The sequence below is a fragment of the Piliocolobus tephrosceles genome, chromosome 15, assembly GCF_002776525.5.
Source record: "Piliocolobus tephrosceles isolate RC106 chromosome 15, ASM277652v3, whole genome shotgun sequence".
NCBI lineage: Eukaryota > Metazoa > Chordata > Mammalia > Primates > Cercopithecidae > Piliocolobus > Piliocolobus tephrosceles.
The window spans coordinates 28,185,600-28,204,943 of record NC_045448.1 but is presented as its reverse complement, the minus strand read 5'-3'; the positions used below and the strand labels follow the sequence as shown (position 1 = coordinate 28,204,943).

Here is a 19,344-nt window from a genome sequence, read left to right as displayed (position 1 = left end):
AATTCAAAAGAATTAAAATAAATATTTTTTTTTTTTTTTTTTTGAGACAGAGCCTTGCTCTTGTTGCCCAGGCTGGAGTGCAATGGCGCGATCTCAGCTCACTGCAACCTCTACCTCCCCAGGTTCAAGTGATTCTCCTCCCTCAGCATCCCAAGTAGCTGGGATTATAGGAGTCCGCCACTATGCCCTGCTAATTTTTGTATTTTTAGTAGAGACGAGGTTTCCTCATGTTGGCCAGGCTGGTCTCGAACTCCTGACTTCAGATGATCAGCCCGCCTCGGCCTCCCAAAATGCTAGGATTACAGGTGTGAGCCATTGAGTCTGGCCCAAAATGTTTTTTAAAAAGCAATGTATGATTAAGGATCAGCCATTTGTTTTTAATGTCTTTTAAGTTTCTAAATCTATAATAAATAGTACCTCCTTGAGTGTGTGTGTGTGTGTGTGTGCCTGCATGCACATGTATGACAGTGATGTTTCAAATAAATTGGGCTATGTCCAGATGCGGAATCTCACGCATGTAATTCCAGTACTTTGGGAGTCTGAGGCAGGAGGATTACTTGAGACCAGGAATTCAGGACCAGCCTCAGCAACACAGCCAGACCTCATCTCAACAAAAAATAAAAGAAATTAGCTGGGTATGGTGATATGCACTTATAGCCCTAGCTACTCAGGAGGCTGAGGCAGGAGGAATGCTTGAGCTCAGGAGTTCAAAGCTGCATTGAGCTTAGATGGCACCACTGCACCCCAGCCTGGGCCACCTCATCTCTTTAAAAGAGCAAGACCTTATCTCTTTAAAAAAAAAAAAAAAAAAAAGGGAAAAAAGAAAAGAAATTGGGCTAGTAGACTTATGGAATGTCTCAATTCTGTTTTCTTCCTTTTTCCTTTACTCTCTGCATTTCCAATAAATTAGAAATTAGAGCTAAAGGGTGATTAGGTCCAGTTTGAACGTTTTTGGCAAGAAAACTTCCTAGATGATACTGGGCCTGATCACTTGGCTAAGGTGACGATAGCCAGACCACTCCACTGGAAGGGAATGCTCCCTCTGCCACAGTGAGCAGTCTACGGACCTACTCTCTGAGGCGTGGGAAGACCTCGTTTCCCATCAACCTTTCACCTAATGGCTTTAGTATTTATTGGAGATCCTTGTCTGAATCAATGATTTCACTAGGGACTGCAAAATGATGATTTTTGAATCCCATCATTCCTTTTGCATATATCAGCTGACATTCTCTGTAAAGAGCTGTCTCTCATCAAATGGGGTTATTTGGTTATCTTGAGCTCCTATTAAAAAAGGCAGAATAATGCTTCTCTCATTTTAAAATTCTAATATTCAGAATAAGGAGTATTACAATAGGAGATTTTATTTTGCTTTGCCTTTTTATATTTCCTCATTATCACCCAATGACAGTTTCTATAAAAAAAATTGTGCACTCATCAAGCTAGGCATCTGAAAGTTAGTCATTTGCCCACCAGCTTCTAACATGAAAACACATTCCTTATAATGTTCTCACGATGGCTGGAAGAAACAGTGGGAAGGAGAGACCCCCAAAATTGTTTATATTGGCTATAGCCACACTGAGTTTCCACGGCTAACAAAAGCTCAAGATAAAGTGCTTGAAATAATCTTGACACAATTGGTACTGATAGCCATGTTGTACCCTTTAAATGTAAAACAATTCAATTTATATAATAGGGGTTTATGTCAATTTATAAAAACAGTGCTTACTTTGCAGGCTTTATGCAGGATCAGAAATGTTATTTTGGGAAAAGAAAAGCAGATGATAAGTTTGCTTAAGTGGCTTTGTTTAAAAAGGGGATGAAAACAGTTCTGTATACTTGATTTTAAAAACAGAGAACCATTTTAACAGAAACCCACAACAAAACTGGCTATAAAGATAGATTCCAATATAATTATGGAAATTCATTTGAAGAGATTGTTTCTAAAAGCAGCCCATACTGTCCTCATTTGTAGCAAACAGAAGAACACCAATTTCAAAAGACAAGTAAAATTAATGAAAGAAACCAGATAAGAAAAATTGACTGATTCTTACATTTCTGGGAAAACGGTGTTATAATTTTTTTGAGGAAAATGTATGACTAGAAATTAATCTCAATTGGAGAGCTTTAAAAAGGCTTTTCTTCTCCGTTCTAGAAGACCAAATTTGCATTTTTCTCTATAATTCTGGGACACAGATTTGAAGGCAGTGCAAAGCCCCAGAATGTAAATAAGAATTCTGTCCTCCAATCAGTTTTGCAGGAGGGCAAGAGGCTGGGGAAATGTGGTCTGATGAGAAGCAACCCCTGCATGAGGGTTAAAGCCTGGAATCTGTGCCCGGCCCACAGACGGCGGAGTTGCTAGATTTTAGTTTCTCTGACATTTGAAAAATAATACTGAAGCTCTTGAAAGATTATTGTACTTTTAAACTATTTTCTATATAGAAGTGAGCTATCTTTTGAGTGAAAGAGACAAACAAAAGATCTATTTTTCCAAGCCAATGTGAACAAGTCAACAGGAGCAAAGAAAACTGCACTCTGGCAACTAAACAAACTGAGTCACAGTCTCTGTTGGAGAAGAAAGAGAGTCAGCATTGCTTGTGTATCAGTATCGCTAGTTTTCAGCCAAATATACTAGCTGGACATTAACAAGTATATTCTTACACTTTTTGGAAACATCTAACAATAACCATTAGACTCAGCTACTTGCTAATGTAATGGCTCATTCATGTAGCTAAGAGAAGCTTTAGGTCATCTGACTGAGTATTAGACCAGCTGACTGGCTGGGCGCAGTGGCTCACACCTGTAATCCCAGCACTTTGGGAGGCTAAGGTCAGGAGTTCGAGACCAGCCTGGCCAACATGGTGAACCCTCATCTCTACTAAAAATACAAAAATTAGCCAGGTGTGGTGGAGGGTGCCTGTCATCCCAGCTACTCAGGAGGCTGAGGCAGGAGAATCGCTTGAACCCGGGAGGCGGAGATTGCGGTGAGCCGAGATCATGCCACTACATTCCAGCCTGGGCGACAGAGTGAGACTCCGTCTCAAAAAAAAAAAAAAGACCAGCTGATTCAGGAATCTTGCCCCTAGGCGCAGGACACTAGTGAACTGCTCCCAGGTATGACGAGAAGAATCAAAGGCTGACTATTAAAAAGTAAAGTACAGAAATGCAGAGAGAGATGAAGGCAGTTTTAAACAATTACTCTGATATCAACTACTGCCAAGCACAAGCACAAGCACACACGCATGCATGTATGCACTGGATAATTGGGAAGCAATGGGGTTTCAAAGTTTTAAAGTTTAAGAAGGTGCAAGAACTGGCGAAAACTGGGTAAAGGAAATTCAAGAAAGACATGACTTAAATCCCAGACATAAAGTTAAGAGATGAAGATAAGACTGGAACAGGAGGTCAGAATCCTTAGAAAAGGAAGAAGGAGGGCAAAGAAACAGAGAGAGAAATAGATTAACTGTAATTCACAGTGGGAAGGGCAGGTGTCAGATAGAGGCTGAAACTGAGCAGATGGTCTGAGAAGGATGGAGCATGCACGATGATTCTGGGTACGTGGTGGACTGGAGGAAGAAATCTCACAAGAGGGATGAGTTGGGGACTTGCTTTTACCTTGTTGGTGAGCAGGTGGCATACTTGAGGAACGTAATCAATGAGACATCCTCCTCCTGGAAAAGCTGGGATATGAAGAGCCGAGGAGCCTCCAAGTGCGCTGAAAGGACAAGAGTACAATGGACACTTCTCTTAGGGCTTAAGCAACTTAAGAAGTGTTACCCCCAAGCAGACTCGGCTTCTCTCATCAAAGTCTGGCCACCGACTGCCTAGGTTAATGATGATGGGTATATGGGCTTCACTTTATGATTACATTTCTGTATTTCAATTCATTTTAATAAATTAGCATGTTTGCATTATACATCATTGATAACACGCAACAGTACAAATTAGAAAATTTTGATTGGCATGGGATGCGTAAATGTCTTACCAACACCAATGGGCTGTAGGCATTACTGAAACATACACTTTCATCTCTTCATTATGCCCAGTTCTTTGCTGGGCACAGGTAAGTTATTCACTGAACACTGAAACTGAACTAAAATGAATTGCTGCAACACTGTAACAGAGTTCTCAAGAGACTAATTCTACAGCTTATCGGCCATTATCTTGTATTTCTAAAGCTATACAAGAAGGTGCAGTCAATAATCACTGATCCAAGTAGTAAGATACAATGTTGATTCAGAAATAATTTCCAGATCTTTCAGAAATTCCTTTTTTCTAGCCCGGCACGGTGGCTCACGACTGTAATCCCAGCACTTTGGGAGGCTGAGGTGGGGGGATCACCTGAGGTCAGGAGTTCGAGACCAGTCTGGCCAACATGACGAAACCCGGTCTCTACTAAAAATACAAAGATTAGCTGGGCGTGTGGTGGCGGGCACCTGTAATCCCAGCTACTCAAGAGGCTGAGGCATGAGAATCGCTTGAACCTGGGAGGTGGAGGTTGCAGTGAGCCAAGATCACACCACTGCACTACAGCCTGGGTGATACAGCGAGACTCAGTCTCAAAAGAAAAAAAAAAAAAAAATTCTTTTTTTTCACTTTAAATTAACCAGCACACAATTATTAAAAGAAATTGTTCAGAACTTTAAAGCATACATTTCATTTATCACCCTTAATCTTCACTTCATCTTCTTTCCTATGCTCCCTTTCCTTTTGCCTTAGTTTGTTTTTCTTTTCTTAATTTCATTTTAATGCATATACTTCTATAAGTCCCCTAAACCCTCTCTGTAATACGATGGGATATTTTTAAAAATCCCTAAAATCCCTTAATGTTGTGATTACTTCTTAATGTTGTGATTATTTATTTATAATGTTGGATTATTATCCAAGACCCCACAGTTACAAGGTTGTAAGTGGAAGAAAAATGTATGACAATAACTGCCTAGAAAATAATTTCTTTTTTTTTTTCCTTTTTTTTTTTGAGACCCAGTCTCACTCAGTCACCCAGGCTGGAGTGCAGTGACGCGATCTTGGCTCACTGCAAGCTCTGCCTCCCGGGTTCATGCTATTCTCCTGCCTCAGCCTCCCAAGTAGCTGGGACTACAGGCGCCCGCCGCCACGCCTGGTGATTTTTTTTGCATTTTTAGGAGAGACGGGGTTTCACCGTGTTAGCTAGGATGGTCTTGATCTCCTGACCTTGTGATCCGCCTGCCTTGGCCTCCCAAAGTGCTGGGATTACAGGCGTGAGCCACCGTGCCTGGCTAGAAAATCATTTCTAAAGCGTTCAGGGCAGCCAGGTGCAGTGTGGCTCATGAATATAATCCCAGCACTTTGGGAGGCTGAGGTTGGCAAATCACTTGAGTCCAGGAGTTCGAGATCAGCTTGGACAACATAGGAAGACTTCATCTCTACCAAAAATTTTTAAAATTAGCCTGGCATGGTGGTGCACATCTGTAGCCTTAGCTACTCAGGAAACTGAGGTGGGAGGATCACTTGAGCCTGGAGGCAGAGGTTGCAGCGAGCCAAGATCGTGCCTCCGTACCCTAGCCTGGGTGACAGAGTGAGACCCCATCTCAACAAACAAACAAACAAACAAACCAAGAAAGCGTTTAGGGCACTTTGATTCAGTGTAGGGTTTGTGATACAGGGAGTATGTATATGAATGTGCATATACATGTATAAAACACTACTAAAAGGACTACAAACCCATCCTCTATCCCTATTGACTACAGAGTTCTGAAATTAATTTTCCTGGTAAAAATAAATTGAGTGGGGCCGGGCATGGTGGCTCATACCCGTAATCCCGGCACTTTGGGAGGCCGAGGGGGGTGGATCACAAGGTCAAGAGATCAAGACCATCCTGGCCAACATGGTGAAACCCTGTCTCTACTAAAAATACAAAAATAGCTGAGCGTAGTGGCAGGCCTCTATAATCCCAGCTACTCGGAAGGCTGAGGCAGGAGAATCGCTTGAACCCAAGGAGGTGGAGGCTGCAGTGAGCCGAGATCGTGCCACCGCACTCCAGCCCGGGCAACAAAAGCGAGACTCCATCTCAAAATAAATTAATAGATGAATTTTGTGTTTGCTCATGCAAATAAAAAGTCTAAATGAACAAAATCTCAAGTGATACAAGGAAGTCAGTGTGGAGTGGAAATATTCAATATTGACTTTTTCTACTCAGATGTTACCTAAAAGCACAACTCTGACAGCTGAGAAAATTATTAGACAGTGTTTGACTAAGTATGACATTAATGAATCATCTGCATTCTGCAACTGCCTAGAATCAGCAAGGCCATCATTTCCTTTTGCTACACTTAGAGTAGGCATTAGATTAGATTTAGCCTAAACTCTGAAGACGGCTACGAAAATTCCTGTGACTTCCTATAAACCAGAGGAAGGCTTTTTGTCTCCTCTTTTTGTATGCTCAAATAACACAGAAGGCACACATCTAACCAGAAGGTTCTAATGATTTCATTAGGATAGAAAGCTGATTAAGAAAAAAATAATCCATAGTGCAAGAAAAATAAATACAATATTTATGTCCTGTAGCTACTGGTTGAATATCTGTATAACATAGAGAATGACAAGATCCAAGCTACTCATAGCTCACTTAGACGAACAATCCTTGGCATAATAAAATTCCAAAAAAGAAAATAATTTGGACACTTCCCTGGAGTTGACAGTAATAGGCTTTGAATTATATAAAATATTACAGTCATTAAATTATATACAAGGAAGGAAAACAGTCTGAGTAATCCTTTAAACTTGAAACTGTCTCCCTCTGTCTGTTTGGATTGTGCCATTCTGAAATACAGTCGTTAGACAAAAATTACCTGTAATGATGGAGAAAAGCAGAGGTGTGAAGAGCTCCAAAGGCAAGGTGTTCTGCTGCCAGGCCCATGTGTCTGCACCCTGCTTTGGTCACTACCAAGAACTAACACATGTTGCTAGGTGCTTTATCATATTATCTAATTAAATGCTCTCCATAGTTCAAAGAGATGGGAAGTATCACTGTAATTTCACATGTGAAAAAATTGAGGCTCAGAGAACAGAAAATACTGCCTAGGTTCACACAATTAGACAGAGGTAAAACCAAGATCTGAACACAGGTTTGCCTGTCACCAGAGTCTAGGCTGTTTCTGCTGATATATGTTACCTCCCTGAGAGGAGGGGGATTTTTAATTATGAAAGACTACTGTGATGTACGGCTCATCTCCATTTACTATTTCCCACACAGCAGCAAGGCCTGGCTCACTGATGGAAAGAAACAGCGGATCTGGCTATCAGTGGGCCAGGCCAGCATCCCAGTATGATGAGGGGCTCCTAGAGGCTTCAGACTGTCACCAAAGTAGACACTGTGATGTACGGCTCATCTCCATTTACAATTTCCCACACAGCAGCAAGGCAGGATCTCCTCTTAATTTTGTTAATATCTCAGTACTCTCCCACCCCAACCATCAAACAATCAGATTCACTTGATCTCAAATGTGACGGACCAACCACTCTGGCAGGTCTGATTCTGAATGACTTGGTTGGCTGTCCGGGGTGAGCCTCAGCAAGTGTAAAGCACTTTAGGCACTATGAAAGATAGTTTTAACTGAGAGTTTATTTTTTAAAGGACGTCATTTCACCCTTTATTTAACTCAGTAGTTTCTTAGCTTGTAAGGGTCCAAAATCTACATCCAGTGTCGCACACTGATAAGTGCTGTTGATTCATGTATAAATATCCGCCTCATGGGTAAATATTTAACAGGCTTGCTATAGCCTGAATGCTGCCCTGATCATGCTGAATAAACTAAGTCAAGTGCCATGAAATAAAGGGTCATTATGTTTTTAGAGAGTGCAAGATGGTGGTAAGGCCTTGTGATCTCTAATTCTTTAATATTCATGAATCAAAAAATATTGGGCTGAGCATGTACAACAGGAAACTCACCCTGTGCAGACTCCAGGGCTCACTGTCTATACTGAATGTATTAATACTAGTCTTTTCCATGCAAATGAAACTCATAGAGTCCTTTGTGAACTTCGGTCTGTCTGCAAATTATCACATCTCTAATATAGTCATGAGCCACACACAACATTTCAGTTAATTGATGGACCCCCATATGTGACAGTGGTCCCATAAGATTATAATACCGTATGCTTACTGTTCCTTTCCTATGTTTAGATATGTTTAGATACACAAATACTTACCATTGTGTTACAATTGCCTATAGGATTCAGTACAGGAACATGCTGTGTACGTCTGTAGCCCAGAAGCAATAGGCTCACCAGATAGCCTAGGCGTGTAGTAGGCTGTCTATCTAGGTTTGGGTTGGTACATTCTATGATGTTTGCACAATGACAATACTGCCTCAACGACACATTTCTCAGAACGTGTCCTGGCCATTAAGCAATGCATGACTGCACTGAAGACTTAACTTGGCTGCAACGTGATAGCATAAATAAATTGTTTTTATTTTGACATAGAAAAATGCAGGGAGTCAGCCTGTCTGAAAGCTTGACTTGGGACAATGGGGTTTTGATTCTGACCCATTACGAAACAGCAACTCCCTTTCCTCCCACGTGGGGTTTTACCTTACTGGTCAAGTAAAATGAGCAAAACATAATTTAGACTGGAGAAAATCAGAAGAGCTAGTGATTCGCAATCATAATTCTTGCTTCTGTCAAGTTTTATTTCTTTAGTTCTACTCAACTTTCTCATCAGTTCAGTGGGATAGCACCACTCTCAAAGAGACCTGGCCAGGCACAGTGGCTTGGGCCTGTAATCCCAGCACTTTGGGAGACTGAGGCAGGATGACTGCTCCAGGCCAGGAGTTTGAGACCAGCCTGGGCAACATAGCGAGATCCCATCTCTAAACAAATTAAAAATTAGCAGGCATGATCGTATGTGCCTATAGTCCCAGCTACTCAGGAGCCTGAGGCAAGAGGATCACTTGAGGCCAGGAGTTGGAGGTTGCAATGTACCATGCTTACACCACTGCACTCTAGCCTGGATGACTGAGTGGGGCTCTATCTCTTAAAAAAAAAAAAAAAAAAAAAGACATCTCTCTCAAAGCATTAGAATGGTCAGAGTACCCATTAGAGTTACATTAACACAAAAATAGCACCAAGCACTCTATGAGAGACGTTACTCTAAAAGTCTTCTCTGTCCAAGGGTCATGACAAGGCATTGTCAGAGACATTTGGGTCAGCCTTGGCATCCTGCTTTTGCCCCTGAATTGGGTTCTGAGGGAGAGGAAGTTGACCTGGCTGCCTCCTCCACAGTATATGATTCAGGGGCTGTTGGAAGTTGAAGCATGGAAAGGGGAATATCCAGGATGATAGAAACAAGCAGCCTGTAGCCTCCAAGCTAAGAGAAATCCTAAGGCAATGTGTGCTGCCTTCAATCCAATTCAACAAACACTAACTGTATGCCTAACTATGTCTAAGGACTTGAGTTTCCCATTCTGAACACAAGACTAAGGTACCAACGATAAGTCCTTCCAAAGTAGAGGAATGCCAGGGACCTCAAGAATCTGGGGCACTCTGTAATACCAGATTATGTTTCCTGGTGGCCTGCCAGGAGAGCCATTACCACGAAACAACTCACTGTTATTTATTGAGTTCCCACCTTTGCCAGACACTCTACTGGGCACTTCATGATCTCTAAACCTCACAACGACCCTGCCAAGTAGACCTAATTAGCCCCATTTACAGATGAGGAAACTGACGTCTAAGAGTCTAAGTATCTTATCCAAGATCACCCAGCAAGTAAGTTGCAGAGGTGTGATTGAACCCAGGTCTTTCTGGTTCCAAAGCCTATGTCCTTTTTCATTAGGAATTCTTTCACAGAAAGATGAAGTAGAATTTTAAAAAGTCGACTCCCTACTAATATACTGAAATAGTAGAATAAGTGATTAAAATTGTCTTCAAAGCTTTTATACATAAAATTAATCACCTTGTCCATCTCACTTTTTATCATCTTAGAGGTATCACATGTCACAACAAAGTAACGTGGTGGGACTAAAAAAAAATCATTCATAGTTCTGAAAACCCAGAAGAACATAAATATTAAATTAAGGAGAGGCTCTAGTTTTGTTTTCTTATTTTCTTTTCTTCTTCTTTTTTTTTTTTCCTGAGACAGGATCTTGCTCTGTTGTCATGTGGTGATGATCACGGCTCACTGCAGCCTCAACTTCCCAGGCTCAGGTGATCCTCCCAGCTCAGCCTCCCGTGTAGCTGGCATCACAGATGTGTGCCACCATGCCTGGCTAATTTTTTTGTATTTTTAGTAGGAAAGGAGTTTCACTATGTTGTCCAGGCTGGACTCGAACTCCTAGGCTCAAGTGATCTGCTGCCTCGGCCTCCCAAAGTGCTGGGATTACAGGCGTGAGCCATCACGCCCGGCCTTGTTTTGTTTTGTAGCTAAATTTTTTTTCTAGCAAAGCATTTTCTAGACCTATTATTAGCTCTCAACTCATTTTACAGATTCAACTTTGAGCCATCTCAAGAGTGTCAGTCCTTCAGTTAAACAAAATCAGGGTGTAATTCAATATGGAGAAAATTTCAATGAGTACAATAGGACAAGAAAATAAGACAGGAGATCGGAAAGATGAGTTAAGTATACCAGTGGAAGAAAATATGGGTATTCACACGGAATCAGAGGCTCATGGAAGCATCAATTCAGGCCTGGCTGTATTACATTTGTGACTAATGTAATATTTCTACTAAACACACTTTATACCGTCAGTAAGAACTCTGTGAGAGTACTGTATTCCATTTCTTGTTTCTCACTTTTAAAGGGACATACAAAAATGGAAATGTTGAGACAATGACAACTATGCTTAAGCACTCAGAAAACATTCCTCCTTGGAGCAAAGTCTAAAAAAGTTGAAACTGCTAAGTTAAATAACTTTAAAAAATACGGCATTATTAAATAGAGTAATTAAAAATATGGGCCGGGCACAGTGGCTCACGCCTGTAATCCCAGCACTCTGGGAGGACAAGGCAGGAGGACCACTTGAGATCAGGAGTTTGAGACCAGCCTGGCCAACATGGTGAAACCCCGTCTCTACTAAAAATACAAAAACTAGCCAGGTGTGTGGTGGTGCACACCTGTAGTCCCAGCTACTTGGGAGGTTGAGGCAGAAGAATCACTTCAACTTGGGAGGCAGAGGTTGCAGTGAGTTGAGATTGCATCACTGCACTCCAGCCTGGGTGACAGAGTGAGACTCTGTCTCAAAAAAAAAAAAAAAAAAAAAAAAAAAGCCTACTACTATATGGATACTTTTGATCAGCTGTTCTTTGATTAGGCACAGTATAAATGAAAAGAGTTTAAGAGGCATTAAGAGGAATTTGGTTGGTAAATGAATTCTCCACAGAACAGAGTAGTGAATAATAACTCCATTTACTCAGCACTAATGCATCATGTCCCGTATCAGGTGCTTTTCCTCTATGATATCATCTATTCTTCATATCAACCTCCGAGAGAAGTGTTATCCCATCTTACAGATGAGAGCACGGGAACTTCAGAGAAGCTATAGAACCTCTGTAAGGTCATAGAGGCGGTGAATGACAAAGAGGCATCGAACCCCAGTGGGGTCTCTCTCACCTAAATCTACCCCACTCTTAGGTCTCTGGTTATCACTTTTGTGACTTCTATGTCCTTATCTGCATCCATGACATCTGGTTCCACATGTGACTTGGGTGTTTCAGTAGATGCCTGGGCTGACCAAGTCCTTGAGGGTGTTTCCAGGAATATTTATTAAACTTACTTTGGTACCTGAACTGAAGTGATTAGTTCAGGGCCAGAGGACTTGATGGACACTTTCCAGTAGAAAGAAGGTGGAATGCAAGCAAATAACTTTACATTTAAAAAATATGAAAGATGAGACTATTGTAATTGCAAACAGAGTATGTCTAATGGCATGAACACTAACCAAGTCTTTGTTCAGAAATGCGTTTTGTAAGTTTGTTAATGTCTCAAACAAGCCTTTGAGGGGGCAGTAATCTTAACAGATGTCCACCATCAGGATTTTGTTAGCATGTGGAAAAGCATTTTAAGTAAGCCCCTCAAAACAATAATGGACTTAGCAGATGTTGTTCTACTAAGAGTTGGTATGAACTACTTCTAATGATGCCCAGTCACTCAAGACACAAAAAGGGTAAGGGGAAGAAAAGTTTTTTTTCTCTTGTTGCATCTTGATTCCTGGCTCACGTGAACCCTGGAGGCGGAGCTTGCAGTGAGCCGAGATTGCGCCACTGCACTCCAGCCTGGGCAACAGAGCGAGACTCCGTCTCAAAAAAAAAAAAAAGAATAATCTGGAGGGGGGATGGGAGGGCTTGTTAAAAACTCAGATACCCAGATCCCACCCCAAAGAAGGCAATTTACTAGGTTTATTCAGCAGGTTGGAGTTTGAAAAAATACACCACAGTTTGAAAAAATACTGCTCTAGACCTCACGCAATGATGCACAGCCAGGGCTGGAATGGGAAGGGGTGTGGTCAATGAAAATGTGCCTCCTATCCCCGTGGCATCAGGTCAGTGACTACTTGCACTGTGGACAACAAGTAGGTAAGAAAAACACAGATCTGCTCTTAAGGTCTAGTATGGGAGATAAGACATTTATGGAAACAACCAGAAAAAAGGTGGTTTCGGCTAGAAGTATACATGGGTAAAATGAGTGTGGTTATATTCAGGTAAACAGAAGGCAAAGCAAGGAAGCAGTCAAATCAAAACTGAGGCTGGAAGTAAGGAGGACACAGACACTACTTAACAAGGCAGGGCAATGGATCCGAGGCCAGGATCTCAATGTGCGTCCTGGACCGCACTGAGCAGCTTTTTGCCCATTGAGAAAGGCATATTTCATATTTCAGGCTGCCCAGGGTGCCTACTGGTAAGGGGTATCTACCTAGAGAGGAAGCAAGAACAGGGATAGATCCTGATGCAATGCCAATGGTGAACTGCAAAGGAAAGAAAATGTGAGGTTAAAAAAATAAAAGTTCTGTTTAGTTGTAAAGTGAGAGATGTTCTGGAGATTAAAAAAAAAAAAAAAAAATCCGGGCTTTGAGATTGAATCTCAGCCAGGTTCACTGCTGAAATTTCTCCTTTAAACTAACAAATTCTAAATGTATCTGTCTGGCTCAGGCCTTTCTTGAACTCAGAACTTGTATAGCCAACTGCCCTCTCACCACTGCCACAGGTTAAAAATGCATCTCAAACTTAACCTGCTCCCAAGCAAACCTGCCCCCGAAACCTACTGCTCCCACATCCATCTCATCTCAGAGAATGGCAGCTTCTGTCTCTTGGTTCCCAGACCAAAAACTTCCATCATTGCTGACTCCTTTCTCTCACACCCCATAGTCAATCGGCCTGGCTGGCTTAAGAGGCACTCACTGAGAGCAGGGCTCAGAACCTACCAGAACTTCTCATTGGGGTTGAAACCTCCCTGGATAAACTGGGGTGATTTCCACCTCAGGGTGCTGGCCCAGTTCTCCTGCTGCTCCCTCTGCCTGGAACTCTCTTCCCAGCCATCTGCGGGCGGGCTTCCTCATCTGCTTCAGGTGTTACTCAAATGTCAGCTTCCTGAACCATCTATTTAACATAGCCCCCTTCCGTCTCTGGTACTTGGTCTTCTGTGATGTTGTTTTCTCCGTGGCATAAGACATTCTACATGTATTCATTCATCATCTCCCGCCATGAGTCCTCACTAGAATATAAGCTCCTCCAGAATGAGGATCTGTCTCTGTTTTGTTCACTTTTATAACCTCATTATTCTTGGCAAGAATAATGCCAAGCATATCAGGAGCTTAATAAATATTTGTAGTATTAAAGTCCAATTAATATAAAAAAAGATACGGAAGTCAAATTTCTAAATGAACATTAAAAGCCAATAAGTGCATATATCTTTATGGAAACAGTCATCATGGAAAAGAATAGTTTAACGGTCTTGGAAAGGGATTGGCAAACTTTTTCGGTAAAAGGCCAGGTAGTAAATATTGTCATCTTTGCGTCCATAATGCCTGTATTGCAGTTACTTAGCTCTCCTGCTGAAGTGCAAAAGCAGCCACAGATAATATGTAAATGAATGAGCACGGCTGTGTTTCAACAAAATTTTGTTTATGGATACTAAAATTCGAGTTTTGTGTAATTTTTACGAGTCATGAAACATTATTATTTAAATATTTTTCTAACCATTTAAAAATGTAAAAGTCATTCTTAGCTGTGGGTTGGATTTGGCCAGGAGGTGTTAGTTTGCTGACTCTTGATCTAGGATTATAGGAATATCTGACAGTTCTACAGATGCTGAAACTAGGAAAAGTATCCAGGAAGAAATATAGGCAAAATCCACCTCCCTGAGTAGGTTATTAGCAAAAATGAAAAGAGGCCCTTTGGTCAAACTTCTTAGAAGCTATATTCCATCGGCAGGTAAACCACAAGAATTAGCTTTCTTCAGGCAAGGGTGAGGTGAACATTAGGCAGCCCGTGGACTGTGGGAGTTCTCACAATGATACTAGATTGCAACTGTGCAAGAGGGAGCTATTTATATGATTTTGAACGAAGCTTGAGGCATATTCTGGTGCTTTTTAACTTCTATGTTAGGTGAAAAAGCTGCCTACAAAAGCCTTCCTCCCACCCAAAATACTAGCTGTTAGTTGGTGACTGATCCTCAGAAATATTAACATGAATCATATATGCTCTTTTCACAGTGCAAAAAGAGATAATTTTAACACTCAGAAAATGTCATAAACCACACAATAGAGAAGCTATCCAGCCTTCAAATTGTAAATAAATAAAATCCTGTTCCTGCATGGAAGCCGCTTCCTCCTTTCGATTCTGATGCTTCCTCCTTTGGATTCTGATGCCTGCAGGGCTAGCTGGTGTTAACCGTATTCAGACTGATGCTGAAGGGAGACTTTGCTCTCCATCCTTCTTCCCTGGGGCCCACCCTTGTTAGCCCGACTGTCTTTGGGAACCCACAGCACTCGGCCTTGCCCTTTTTCTGGTTGCTGCTCTTCTCACCTACAGGCAGCTTGTGGCTTCCTTGTCTCTACCGTGATCAGCCTGGGTTGGCTTACGTGGCACCAGCTGAGAGCAGGGCTCAGTCTTTACCCAGGCTTCAGCAAAGAACTCCCGAGTTAAATTTCTTCTTCCTAGTTGGAGAAACAGGTATTTTTGTCTTTGATCCCTAAGCTCTGTTTTCTTTCTCTTGTTACTAAACAGTTCACTCCCTATCCACCCCTCCTTTTTTTGCAACTTCATCATTTTTCCACATTGCACCGTTTGGCACAGGAGAAGGAAAGAACCACATCAAATAAAGGAATGCAACCACAAAAGCTGCCTTGAGAAACAGGGCCCCAGATTTTTTTTTTTTTTTTTTTTTTTTTTTTTTGTCAATTTACCGTTTTTGGACTTGTTCTCCCATAATCAAATCCTCCCTATCGTGCTAACAATGTGGTGGTGTGTCAAAACATTGGAATTCTGCTTCAATCAGCAACCCAGAGCTTAATAGGAAAATGAAGCAACAAAATGTTGCTCTTACTGTTAACCTTAGGCTAGGCCTGTCCTTAGGATGGGGACTGTTTGCTTCTTTATGGCAAACGGGCCAAACGTTCAGTTTTGTGAGAGCTTGCATTGTCAACAGAGGCCCACAGCAGTGTCGTGAGCATCATTCAGGCACGCTTCTAAAGCAAGAGGCACAGTCACTTCAAATACCGCAAACTGAAGCACGAAGCATCCCACAATTTAGTAAGCCAGAGAAGAGTTCAGACTAAATTTGTTTGCAAAAATTTTAAAGACACATTCATTTTACTGGCAGCAAGTCAAGGGTCTGGCTCTATGACACTCATGTCTGCAGTTATCACAAAAGGGCTTTTGTGAAATTAAAGTGGTTGTTTTGTTTCTTGTTTTTAAATTAAGAACATGTGCAATATGTAAACCATTTAGGGACAACAATAAGGTGCCACAATTCCAAACCAAAACATTTGCAAGTCACTACTCTATGTCCTCAGGGAGTATGTGATATAGTTAATGTTTCTAATATTCATCATCAATGAAAACATCCATCACAGGTAGAGAATTTTCAATTTAGCGATTTTTTAATCTTTTGTGATTAACTTGGGAAACTAAACTGTTTGAAGGTAAGTATTTTTGTTGTTTTGGTTTGGTTCACATGGAGTCGCGTGCCACTTTGGTTAATGTTGGAAATAGCCTCTTCTTCAACATCATCTCTTGCATATACAGACAGCGAGTAGGACTGTATCTGTCCCTGAACACTGAAGTAGTGTGACCTCCCTTCAGAGATCTCTCGGGGAGAGAAGAAGGGGTGGGAGGAGAAATACCTTTTCTCCCACCTTGTTCTAGCATAGCATATTGGAATTTCAGGTTGGAGAAATGTGTTATTTGAAAAGAAAGAAAAAAGCTCACAGCTGGTTCTGATATGGACTAAAAGGACAGATTGTCCAACTGCCCCACTCCTGAGAAATGCTATTTCAACCATACAGAAGGAGTCTTCTGTCCTTAGAAGTTAAAGACCTTAGTTAATAGGTAAAGTTGCTGTTCTTCTAAGTTTGGCAACATTCAGCCTGGCCCCAGTTCTGCCTGGAAGAACCAAGTCACCTGGTGTCATTCCAGTTGCCCACTGATCTTCCTGTCCCCTCTTGAGCCCCCTACTCTCACTGCCACCATAGCTGCCCAATAAGCAGAGAGTATGACTAAGTCAAGGTGCTGAACAATGAAGGGAAGAATGGCAGAGCTAGTATAAGGGGCCGCAGGCAGGTGCTTGCTTACAAGGACCCCCTCTCCTCCCCATTCTGCTGATGCGGCTCAGGTGCCAAGCCCGGGTACCTGGCCCTGGTGGCAGCTACTACCCAGGAAATGTCCACAAAGATGAGCATGGGACGCAGGACATAGACACGGGATGGGGCACTGTTACCCTCTGCAGTGTGCTCCCCAAACCAGCTGGAAAGCAGGAGGAGCCATTTGCTGGAGCAGAACGGGAAGAGGGAATTGAGGAGGCTATAAGTATAGTTAGTATTTTAACAAAAATAAGATATATTCAGTAGATTGCTATCATTTCAAAAACATTTGATCTTACTAAATATATTGTTTACTTAGTAACAGGGAAGTGGGAGTTCATTTCTGTTAATATCCATCTGTGCAAAACTAGGAATCTATTTCTGAATAACATAATTTATTTACCTGGTATCTTTTACTTTTAAAAAATATCCACTAATTTAAATACTATTTTTAGCCAATTTTCTAAAATAGATGATTCAAAACAGCCACAACAGTAACAAGGGCCCACACTTCCCTAGACAGAGTGTGGGGCAGGCCTGCGGGGAAGCAGGGCCAGGGCACCTCATGGTCCAGGTTGCCTAGAACTCAGGGGAACCTGTACTGAGGCACCTAATAACTCCAGAAGGTGGATGTGTTTTCTTTCCTTAAACCAGTGACACAAGACACAACAGAAAGGGAAAGGATTAGTCAGGAAGAGAAGGGGCTCTGGGAACTGTAGACAAGGACAATGCCAATTTAATTGGCCAAATATAATTGGGGTTGGCTTAATAACTTTTTCGGAAACCAAACCACTTTCTTGGTTGCTTGAGAATTTGGATTGCTGCTGTTTTCTTAAGCCTCCAAAACCAAAACACTAAACATGTACTAATAGAGCAGTATTAATAGCACAGAGGGGAATATAAACATGACTTATGAGAAAAGTTGTATGGCTGACCCATAGCTATTATCTCCTGCCCCTGCAGGATATGAAGGTATCAATACTGCATCCATAGCATTAATAGGCCCAAAGTAGTTTCACTCAGACTCACGTGGAATCACATGTTGAATATTCATAGCTTCACTTCTGGAAGCTGTGAGTGTTTTACCCTATATGGCAAATGGGACTTCAGTGAGATGTGATAAAGGTTAAGGACGCTGACATGAGGAGATTATCTTGAATTCTCTGGTTGGGCTCTCCATCAATCTAGGCCTCTTGGTGTAAGGATTCAGTTCAAGATACTCTTAACTCTCAGGATTCCTGGCACTCTCCAGAAATGACACTTCCACAGAACCCCGTGTAGGCACTTAGAGTCTTAGAGCAGAGGGCAGGGGAGGATTCACAACTTCTGGGCCATCCGGCAAGCCCTGAGCATGAGTACGCAAGGTCCACCACAGAGCTTCCGGCCATTCAGTGGGGCCCCAGGCTCGCATCAGCACCTCCCTTTCCCAATCAGACCGAGATTGCTTCTCAACACAGTCTGGGGCTAACTCAGGACAACTCATTTTTCTGGATGTTTCCTCATTTCCTTAGGAACCAACTTGGGATCAGGGTCACTCTGGAGTAAGGCGAGCCCTTAAGTTTGCTCCCATCACTTCCTGAAACTGTTAAGCTGCAGGCATGCTCATTGCCTGAACAACAAACACGCCGGGCGCGGTGGCTCACACCTGTAATCCCAGCACTCTGGGAGGCCGAGGCGGCCGGATCACGTGGTCAGGAGATTGAGACCATCCTGGCTAACATGGTGAAACCCCGTCTCTACTAAAAAAATACAAAAAATTAGCTGGGCATGGTGACAGGTGCCTGTAGTCCCAGCTACTTGGGAGGCTGAGGCAGAAGAACGGCCTGAACCCGGGAGGTAGAGCTTGCAGTGAGCCGAGATAGCGCCACTGCACCCCAGCCTGGGCAACAGAGTAAGACTCGGTCTCAAAACAAAAACAAAAACAAAAAAACACACCAACCCAACTCTAGACTCGAAATAGATATAAATATTCTGAGTGACTTCTGCCTCCTAGGCCCGGGAAGGACTGAAGAGAAACACTGGAGAGAATAAATGACAAGTTCATATGAGTAGAACCAAATCACAAATGTAAACGACAAATTTCAACCAACAACAGGGAAGTTGAACACATTATAGCAGTCTTCCAGCGGAGTACCATACAGCCACCAGGAAGACAGCAGCCTTCAGGTTCTGATGGCCACTTAAAAAATACATTCATCATTTCCATTCAGACAAATGGCCATGATACACTGGATAGGAAAAATGCAAGTTGCAGAATAGTATGTAATGTGTCACACATTTTTTTGTGGCTAAATTAAAGCAACAACAACAACAACAACAACTAAATAAATAAATACCCCAGACTGATTTAATAGGGCAACATTGCAAACATACTAAATCGACGTACTTCGTGTTTCTCAGTAAATCGTGTTTCTCCCCTGCACTTTCACTGAGGCTAAAACTTGAGGCCTACCGTCCCAAGGAAGAGGGTGGCACCACCCAAGTCAGAGAAATACCAGCACAGGGAAGAAGAGGGATATGGTACCAGATGAGCACATCCCTCAGACAGGAACAGAAAGAAGCAAAAGCAGAA

The 19,344-nt window shown here is 42.1% G+C and overlaps 1 protein-coding gene across 4 annotated transcripts in view; it reads right to left on the bottom strand.

The window, feature by feature from the left end:
- Positions 1–19,344, bottom strand: part of BABAM2 (BRISC and BRCA1 A complex member 2) — a 454,732-nt gene that overhangs the window by 97,819 nt on the left and 337,569 nt on the right. For all 4 annotated transcript variants that reach the window (XM_023217257.2, XM_023217259.2, XM_023217258.1 and 1 more), the window contains exon 8: positions 3,613–3,712. In XM_023217257.2, the coding sequence (XP_023073025.1) occupies positions 3,613–3,712 (100 nt within the window). The remainder of the gene's footprint in view (positions 1–3,612; positions 3,713–19,344) is intronic.